Source organism: Austrofundulus limnaeus, unplaced genomic scaffold (genome assembly GCF_001266775.1).
Source record: "Austrofundulus limnaeus strain Quisiro unplaced genomic scaffold, Austrofundulus_limnaeus-1.0 Scaffold2210, whole genome shotgun sequence".
In the NCBI taxonomy this organism is placed as follows: domain Eukaryota; kingdom Metazoa; phylum Chordata; class Actinopteri; order Cyprinodontiformes; family Rivulidae; genus Austrofundulus; species Austrofundulus limnaeus.
The window spans coordinates 1-10,729 of NW_013954612.1; the positions used below are offsets into that span (position 1 = coordinate 1).

At 39.6% G+C, this 10,729-nt stretch overlaps 1 protein-coding gene across 1 annotated transcript in view; it reads right to left on the bottom strand.

The window, feature by feature from the left end:
* Positions 1 to 91: 91 nt before the first annotated feature.
* The window catches only part of LOC106537260 (FERM domain-containing protein 5), a gene marked incomplete at its 5' end in the record, with an annotated part of 22,391 nt that continues 11,753 nt past the window's right edge, over positions 92 to 10,729 (bottom strand). The window contains 3 exon segments of the mRNA XM_014034647.1: positions 92 to 5,016; positions 9,928 to 10,034; positions 10,165 to 10,233. Coding sequence (XP_013890101.1) covers positions 4,424 to 5,016; positions 9,928 to 10,034; positions 10,165 to 10,233 — 769 coding nt within the window.

The window sequence follows — 10,729 nt, forward strand, 5'->3', positions numbered from 1 at the left end:
AAATTTAAATATTGTTGACAATTTCTTCAACTGGTTTGCATTTATCTTAGGGTGAAAAAAAATGTATAGAGTATTAAAAAAACAGGCAAAACACTTTTTATTTCAAGTTTATTTCAAGTTTGAATAGTTTGTTTTCATGGCACCAGTTACAAGGGACTACTGGAGAAACAATATTTGATACTGAATTGTACAGATTACCTACAGTACAAACATGGGTTTGGAATGAATCAGACTGAACAAGAACTGGGTTTGGCACATGGACTTTTATAGATAAATATATATATTTGTATATGCAATGTAATTAAACAGCAATCTCCAATTCAAGGATAAAACGAGGCAGACATAAACACACCACCAGACATGGAGATGCATGTTCACATTTTAAGGTGTGCAACACTAGGTTTGTTTACGGGAGTAAAACGAAGGAATAAGACATCTTCAGGTATGGCAATTTTTTTTTATCAACCCTGTAATGCAACAACACACACCTGCATAAATATAACATAAAAATCAGATGAGCCACTTGGGTTATTTTGGTTGTCAGTTCTTAATGAGTTTAAGTTAATTCAGGTTTCGGAGGTCGCAAAAAAAAAAACAGTTCAGCAGAAAACATATTGCAAAATACAACTTTAAATAAACATCTTTCTGAAGCAGCCTTRATTCACATCACGCCAAACTCATTTTCACAGAGGGCCACGGGTTGAAATTAACTTTGATGTTTTGTGTTTAACTTGGACTAAACACAAAACATCCAAATAATCAACATGCATTATGGGAGATGTAGTTTATAGTCAATGCTGGCTTTGAGCAGCAAACTCTCATTTTAAGACAATACATCTTTAAAGCGCTTGTGGGCCACGTAAAATGTCATGCTGGGCCACATTTGGCCCCCGGGCCTTGAGTTTGACATGTGCCACACAGGCTTTACTCATTTTTAAATAAAAGCAATCTTCCAGTGTATACATGTTTGGAAGGCTGCCACTTCAACCACTGATGAATAGCAAGATGTTACAAACCTGTTGTCATCTCCCTACATAAACAAAATTGTAAAAGACCAAATTTTAAAAAATGTACATGTGCACATTTCCAAGAAAATAAAATTCTAAAGGGTTTTGGGCTTCCTGGTGTTCAGTACAAACATTTTCAGACACTTATTTATCTTCACCTCCTATAAAGACGTAGAGGTTTGTTGCAGAAAAGGATGATGTCTCCATTTCTTCTTTTTTTTAGCCACTTTGGTACTTATAGGTTYGGATGCAGGCACAAGGAGCAATATGTCACTTAATGAACCAGAAGCTAAAGAGAAAAAATATCCACATAAGAGGGCTCAAATAAAAAAAATGGGATTTTTTTTCCTTTTTTTTTTCTTCCAAATATAAAATGTTATTACAGAAACCAACAATAGCTCAGTGGTCACATTGTAAAAGTAAGAACAGCAGCAATTCAGCTTTTCTACAAACATGATGAACGATCAAACATTACTCGACGGTTTATCTTAATATACAGGTTTGTAAATCACATCTTTTTGCTCTATCAGCTGATTATTGCTCCTTGAATAATGGTGCCTCCTATTTAAAAAAAAGTCTTGCATGTTCTGAGTGTGAGAGACCACTAAAGCTACATMGTGCTGCTCGATAGCTGAAAAACACCCTCACACACAGTTTTAAGAAAAAGCTCAGCTGATGAGTTGTGCTGACCTCTGTGAAGAAATAAATATGATGCATGAGTGCACGCTTAAAAAAAAATCAATCCACCCATGCTTGCTTCACTGGTTGTTAGGAAAAAATGTGCTTTTTGTATTTGCTTTCTTTTACTGAATTGAAAAGTAAACAGTCCTGAATGGACGACAGGGTTTCCTGCCCGTGTAGCTCGTTTGGTTTGATGGTTTGTTCCAGCGTGCTGCTCTTCACCGGAGAGAACAGTGGCTTTCTGAACGATGATGAGCAGCAGCCGTGGAGCCAGCCACATCATGCTACTCTGTGGTCAGAACTACAACTTCTTCAATATGGGCTCAGTTTGAACAAGAGCAAACTGAAAAGTAAAGCAACTGTACAATCTATAGAYTCATGAGGCGCAGCATGCTCTCTGTCCACAAGCTGAACTTTCTGTTCCTGTAGTCTTCTGTGCCTATCTTCCCTTTTCTTGCTAGTGATCCACTAATTTTGTCAAATTCAGTTTTCATTCCTAAACATAAACAGACAGAAACTATATCCTAGATGCAAATAATATACAAAAAAGAATAAATAAAATAAATCAGCAGCCATGATGCTTATTGCTCCCCGTAGCTGAGAGGCAGAAAAGTCCAGATCCCGACCCAAATATAAAGCAGCCATTCTTATTTGATAGTAACTGAAATTACATCGCGGTAATGTTTAATTCAGAATGTGATATTCAGTTTTCAAAAATAGTTTAAGTCAATCAAATGACATCTGCCTTGGTGTTTTTTTTTTATTACATATTGCCAAACAAAATTTAACACTAAGTTATGTGATATCTTAGATTTTTTTTAAGTGAGGTTCAGTGGAAACATGAACAAATAGTATCTTACCTGTTYTAGACAATTCTTTGAAAGAYCTTTGTTTGGAGAAATAGAGTTTAAAATCGACCGAATTGAGGAGATAAATGCTAGTCTGAGCAGGACCAATTCGAAAGTCACCTGCTGGAGTCTTAAAACAAGTCCAGTCTCAAAAATGTCAACAGAGTTCAATCAACTTCCCCCCAACTCCCTCTTATAACCGATTACAGTGCTGCACATTTCGCAATATGTTCCTATTTACGTAATACGTAAACGCATCTAGTTCGTATGAACTGTTGTGACATTTTTTTTAAGATTGACGTTGTTATAGGATGGCAAATTTCCACTGAATTCATGGCGTGGGTCACACTAGCTATTAGCTCACCAAATCCTGTCAGAATTAAACTCTTATTTCTCCAAAATGACGTCCTTCAAAGAACGAGCTACAACAGGTAAGATACTTATTGACTTAAGCTATGATTTAAGTTGTTTTATATTTGTCAATCTGTTGACGCAATCAGGTTCAAAGCCCCTCACTACTCTCTTCAAGTAAATTAAGATATGGTAAGTTAATGAAATGTTAAAATACATTTTTGGGTTAATTGTGCCAGTATAAAAATGAAGATCCTGACTGTATTTGATGTAAGTGACTATAAACTGTACACACACCGACCGACTGCTGGTAGAGGGATGGGAGATGGGAAAACTGGTGAGTGAATCTGGATAAAAGCCCTGTTTGCTTGTTTCAAAGCCTTTCCATGTCTCCATAAATGCCTCTGACCTCGCTTGAAATGCAGCGCTAAAAAACATAGTTTTAAATCTTCGATAACAAAATAACATTTCAGTTCTGGTAAAATATACATGGAAAAAAACCTGTAAATATATATAATAGGAAACAAACTTGTTTCGTACAAAACGTACATCACTACTCTTATTCTAGCAGTTATAGCTATTATAGTATAATACATAAACTTAGGTGCAAGGTTGAAACGAAACCAAAAAAATAGATCAAACTCTTCTTAAAAAGAAATAATTGAAATTCATTGAATTTCAGTCTGATGAAAAATTAATTCATTTCATGAGAGAAAGAAAAGTGAAGAACTGAGCACATTTAAAGTACTTAATTAATAAAAATCACATCAGCATCGAACATCTATCTAGACTATTATCTATTGGTGCCAGAATATCTTCTCTAATTGCATCAGACACTAATGGGTCACATGACACTACCTGTTTCTGTCAAATGTTTAAAAAAAACTACTTTGATCTTCATCAGAGGAGCTTGTGTAACACTGTTTACTGAAGTTTAATTGTTTTAAATAAAAAAGTGTTAAACAGTCACAAATTTCTTCTCACAAAAAAGGCATTTGGTAATTCCCCGGTCTGTTTCTTCGTTCCTGAACCTTACATTTTTCTCTTTTCCTTTCTCCTTTCACTGTTCTGTTTATTTGATGACGTCAACCTGCCACCTTAACTCCTTCCAACCTTCTGACTCTGAACTTAACTCAGACTAATCAACTTCCTTGATAACTGTTTAAATACTCGTCTCCTTCTTTTATTCCAACATGTTTAAAAAGCAATAAATAAATAAAAGTCCATCCATTGCAAAAAGATTAAATAGAGTAAAATAAATTTTCTGTTCTCATTAAGCAACTCGTTAAAATTCCTCAGTTCTTCCATTTTTTTGTTTGTTTATTTTTGTGTTTTTCTTTTGTGTTTTGTTGAAAAAAAGAAATCCTGAAATGACTTGAAAGTTTATAAAATGCCAAAAAAAAAAAGGCTTTTCTTTTTTTTTGGACGAGGAGGATGAAAGAAGTGTTCATGGTTGGGACGATGATGCCACTCGTCACTCCAGGAGTCTTAAACATCCTCTCATGACTCCGCCCCCTGAACGAGGCTAAGGGGCTCTCACTTGTTGTCGTTAACGAGCAGCCCGCCCACCCAGCGGAGCTTGCAGGCAAACCACCGTCTGAGGGGACAAAAGTACTCGTAATGGAACTGCTCGAATTCAGGCGTCTGGCGGATGTCGCTTAAAAATGCAATGTCAAGGTCCGACTCGGTGAGGATGATGAGGAGGAGGAGCAGGACAAAAAGGAGTCCGATGGTCACGAGGAGCAAACGAAGGACACTTAATAGAAACTTATTCACCTGTTCCACCTCGCTGAGAGCCGAGTCCTTGCCTCCACTTTCCCTTGCAGACCTGCTGTCCGCGCCCAAACCACCCCACTCCCCTTGTGTCGGGGTGCCCGCCTCCGACTCCCTTTCCTCCTCGATGCTGCAGGGCGCCCCGTTGATTTGGCGCGAGACGGCCAGGTCCACGCCGTGCTCTGCCACCGGCGTGGGAAGCACGCTGTCCGAGGGGCTGTAGGCCTCGTCCGAGATGACCGTCATCCCGTCGCCGGCGTCCGCAGCCTGGCTCCGGGAGCGCGGTATCAAGGATTCCCCGTGGGACACGGAACGCACCGGTGTGGAGTGGGCACTGTCACGCAGGGACTCCAGACCTGATGAGGAAGAGGAACATTGGTATTATTGGACACATAACTACAGCTTCATTCATGATTAGAGTTAGAATCTAAGATTGTTTCTCAACAACGGTTCATACGGTCAGAAATGAGCTCGTCTTCTCCAAAATGATGCTGCTCAAAGAGCTATCTACAATAGATAAGATAGTGTTTCTCACCTTTTCCCTGAATCTCACATCAAAAGAGTTGAACAATCGATTTAAGAACCTTTTAACTAAAACCTGATTGAGACAAAACTTTTATTAAAGAACTTATGAGCTGTTATATAATGAATTTTATAACTCAGTTCTTTGAGGAGTCAGTATCCTTAGAGAAATGGTCAAATAAACACACAATACAAACACTAGACAAAATACAACCACTATTTTACATATAATGGCTAATTTGAATAAATAATGACAACTGTTTTGTAGATTTAGAGATGTTTCTTTTTTTGAACAGGTATGAGCAGCTCTGTAGGAGTAACTGCTCAATTTTTTACCAGGAAGTTTTACATCCCAGGCCCTGGATATCCACCATGTGGCGTTCGTGGATACATGGAGCAGAAGTTTTAGTGAAGACTCAGAGTCTCCACTTTCACACCTGATGTCTGATTTTTCATTTCTCAGAGCTACAAAAATCATCTCACCATATAAACTAAACCCAGCTTATAACACAATATAATAAGTATTGAACACGTCACCATTTTTCTCAGTAAATATATTACTAGAGGTGCTAATGACATGAAATTTTCACCAGATGTCGGTAACAACCCRAGTGATCCATACATACAAAGAAATCAAACCATAAATGCCCAGAAATGAAGTTATTTGTAATAATGTGGAATGGCACAGGGAAAAAGTATTGACCACATGAAGAAAGGGAGGTGTAAAAAGGCATGGAAAGCCAAGACACCAGCTGAACTATCTCAGTAATTAGAAAGCAAGCCTGCCCCTTGTCAGTGCAAGTTAATATCAGCTGGTTCAGACCCAAATGATGGCCAGGTATCACACAAGAACCATCTGATGATGGGTAAAATTAAAGAGCTCTCTCAAGACCTTCACAACCTTATTGTTGCAAAGCATAATGATGACATCAGTTACAGAAGAATGTCTAAACTTCTGAAGGTTCCAGTGAGCACTGTTGGAGCCATAATTCAGAAGTGGAAAGAACATTATTTCACCATAAACTGACCACGACCAGGTGCTCCTCACAAGATTTCTGACAGAGGAGTGAAAAGAATTATCAGAAGAGTTGTCCAAGAGCCAAGGACCACTTGTGGAGAGCTTCAGAAAGACCTGGAATTAGCAGGTACGTTTGTTTCAAAGAAAACAATAAGTAATGCACTGAACCACCATGGCCTGTATGCACGCTCACCACGCAAGACTCCACTGCTGAAGAAACAGCATGTTGAAGCTCCTTTAAAGTTTGCTGCACAACATTTAAACAAGCCTGTGTAATACTGGGAGAATATAGTCTGGTCAGATGAGACCAACATTGAACTGTTTGGATGCCAGAATACACATCATGTTTGGAGGTCAAATGGCACTGCACATCAGCCCAAAAACACCATACCAACAGTGAAGTTTGGAGGTGGGAACATCATGGTGTGGGGCTGTTTTTCAGCATATGGTACTGGCAAACTTCAAATAATTGAAGGAAGGATGAGTGGAAAAATGTACAGAGACATTCTTGATAAAAATCTGCTTCCATCTACCAGGATGATGAAGATGAAACGTGGCTGGACATTTCAGCAAGACAATGAGCCCAAACACAAAGCCAAGGAAACTCTCAGTTGGTTTCAGAGAAAGAAACTAAAGCTGCTGGAATGGCCCAGCCAATCACCTGACCTGAATCCAACAGAAAATCTATGGAAAGAACTAAAGATCAGAGTTCATAGAAGAGGTCCACGAMACCTTCAAGATTTGAAGACTGTTTGTGGAAGAATGGGACAAAATCACACCTGAACAATGCATGCCACTAGTTTCTCCATACAGGAGGCGTCTTGAAGCTGTCATTGACAACAAAGGCTTTTGTACAAAGTATTAGATAAATTTCAGTAAGTGTGTTCAATACTTTTTCCCTGTGCCATTCCACATTATTACAAATAACTTCATTTCTGGACATTTATGGTTTGATTTCTTTGTATGTATGGATCACTTGGGTTGTTACCGACATCTGGTGAAAATTTCATGTCATTAGCACCTCTAGTAATATATTTACTGAGAAAAATGGTGACRTGTTCAATACTTATTTTACCCGCTGTAAATGCACAAATTCATCCTTAATTTAAAAAACGGACGGTTTGTGTCATTTTCCCCCTATGTGCTTTTATCAACAAGAAAAACAGTAAGAAAAAAAAGCAATAAATTTTTTTAGGTATAGAAGGCTCTAAGGCTTTAAAGCTTTCACTCAGCTCTGTAAGCAAAGGTTTTTAGTAAATACCCAAGTTTCAAATGCAGCGTTCAGTCTGCAGCAGAGTTATTAGTACAGTAAACGAGAGACGCTCTACAGTGAAGACGAGCTCCAGCTGAGCACATTGCTGACGATGTCACATTCTCCAGTGTGTCAAAGCAGCAGCATTACCCTGTCACTGTAAAGAGAAGGGATTAAAATTAAGCATCTGGTGAGAAGGCGAATCATAAAAAGGACTTTAACTTGTGGGGGGAAGTAGGGCAGATTACGTCCAACCCTTAAGCCTCTGCTGACATGAAGCTGCTGTTGAGCAGAGAGTAAAAAAAAAACTAAAAGAATTTCAGCAGCCATCTTTACTGACTCATCTTTCTGTTTATTTTTGATTAAAATAATGTTAGGAAGTGGGAAATATATTTATAGATTTTACAAGACACAGCTTTAAAAGGAAATTTATCCAAGGAATGAACAAACTAAAGCGGCAACATCCCAACAAAAAGCACAGACACAGAAATGGTATCCGTCTTTTCTTGTCGCCACCAGTAAGCAGAGAGCTGATTTCAGATTAAAGAAGGATCCACTGCCTCCACATGACGCCCAGGCCTGCTGCCTCTGCGGTGAGTTTACCTGGAGGGTTGCTGGGTGGACTGCAGGGCAGAGGAGCACCGTGAAGAGGACTGACTCTGGCGGACTCCTGCTGCCCCATCAGGGCAGGATAGAGGGGCAGCACTCCCAAGGCTTTGCCCAGCATACGAGGCCCCAGGCTCAGCACCCGAACCTTCACATCCCGGTAGCAGTGGTTGATCATGCGCAGGTGAACGTTCACCCGGGTGGTGATGCGGATCAGACACTTCACCATGGCTGCACGTCCCGACCCTGTCCTTACGGTCCCTGTCCAGAGTCTGAGTCCACAGGTTTGCAACTGTTCGTGGAGGTGAAACAGTGGCTTTCTGCAAGCAGCACTTCAGTCACCAGCCTCCTGGCGTTGCCCCACCCAGGCCAGTGACATACATGGAGCAGAAGACCCTGGTTATTTTCAGCTGGGGTATTAATACCACTCTAAGACACCCCGTCAGCATGCACAGAGGGGTTGGAAAGTCTTATGGTTCTCTGAAATACACAGTAAAAGACTCTAACTATACACAAACCCCCTGCTGCTGACCCTTATCTAACTGTAAAAACATGAAAATCAACCTCAGTGTTTTACCTAAAAAATACTAATGAGTCCATTTTCCTTACAGACACCCCACGACTGACTGCTCCAGCTCAACAAGTGACCTTAACTGCCAGTGTGCAAAGTAAACACAGTCATACATATGTCTAAAACGATCCTTTGAACTGAAGCAGACTGAGTGACGCACACACCTGCAGCCGGCCCCTCTAACATGAACTCAGCCAAATGGCTCCAGTTTCAGATTGTGTTGGAGAGAGAGCAGGGTTTTACTCAAAAGGGGGAGGAACTCTCACAATTTAAGACTTTCTGCCCACCAGTTTGTTGCAGTCATACATGACTATATGAAAGAAATATATACAACAAAATGTGGTTTTCTTAGCCTTTACCTTACACATGGACGAAATATGGCCTCACTACGAACAAACAAAAACAACTTGAAACAAGAGAATCTTCTGTGAAACTACAGCAAAAATTCTTCGTACTGAAAGATTTTTGAAGGAAAAAAAGATAGAAAATTTTCCAATTGGTAAAGAAAAAGCAATGAAATTAGCAGAAAAGTAGCTAAAAGGTATTATTAAAAGCTTACTCCAGCATATGGAAGTAGAAATAACAGATTGTTGATTTAAGCAATAAGAAGCTGAAATTATTACAAAAAGAAATTTAGCTGAAAAAAGCTAAAAAATAGCTGAAAAAGTTCAAAATAGCTTAAATTGCAGAAACTGCTCAAAGAAGCTGATAGAAGCATAAAAAAAGTTGAATCATAAAAATAAAATAAAATAAAAAACAAACATAATTGAAAAAGAAAAAAAGCAAAAATCAGAAAAAGAAGAAGCTGAAGGACACTGAAAACAGCACAAAGAAGTACAAAAACAAACAAAAAAAAACAGAACAAAAGGGGAGAGGTGCTGTAAAGATTAATAAACATTTTGAAGAGTTTTATGGATGTTGAATGGAGCTCCATTCATTTTCAATTAAAAAAAAGATGGATGAAAAAGCTGCCATTACCATTAATTACCCCCTCCCCCCAGATATTTGGCCACTGAGCCGTTGGCTTTGATTAACTGAGCAGTTTAAAACAAAAACCTTCATATAGGTGGTTTGACCACAGGTGGCCATGAGATCAGGTGAGGTAATGATTTATGCAAAACAGTCAATTTTGCCACAAAAAAAAAGACCTGGGCAATTATTTTAGGAAGATAATTCAGTTTAATATATGTCTCTCTATATGTGGTTTATTTGACTGGGTTAATGAGGCCCTCTGGTTACAAAATGTTGTCCTCTCCTGGTTTAGTTCCTGCTTCAAAKAGCTTGAGTTCAGTTCTTACCCTCCATGATTGATATGTGCACAGCTCTCCGACGTGTGCGCGGTACGCTGCTGAGGCGAGGCCCGTGGGTGATTGATGGGCAACTTCTACTGGGCACGAGACCAGCCCTGTAAAGACAACATAAAGCCCAAAATATCTCTGAACTGAGAGACAGTAAATCACCCTGAAGGAGAAGCTGACAGCAGCACGTAAAGTGCAGTGAAAACCTCAGATTAAACATTCGGTTTATAACTCTACCTGTGGATTTCCGGAGGTTCACGTTTGATTTTGGCACTCTGCTCCATCACCTCTTTCGCAACTCGTCCGCTGGTGAACAACAGAAATAGATTGAATTAAACACATATGTGCAGTTATCATGGTTTCACTCTGCGAGCCATCACTGCAGCCGAGGGTTTACAGTTCATGAGCGTTCATGATCGAATTAACCTGGAGAGTTCAGCTCTGCGTAACTGAATCACCACCAGAGACACACACACACTTGTTTTTATATCCTTGTGGGGCCCGTCCATTGACTTCCATTCATTTTTTTGGTAATTTTATGTCCTAACCCTGACCACAAACCCTAAGCGCTAACCTCACAGGTACCTTCCTGACCCTAAAACTAACCTAAACTCAATTCATACCTTGGTCCTAAACCCAACCTCCACACCCAAAATCAGCCTCTGAAGTTGTGGGGCCCAAAGCCTGGGCCCCACAAGGAGCACCCGCTGCATTTTCATCAAAACTGGGCCCCACGATGTAAGAAAAACAAGGACACACACACACACACACACACACACACACACACACACACACACACACA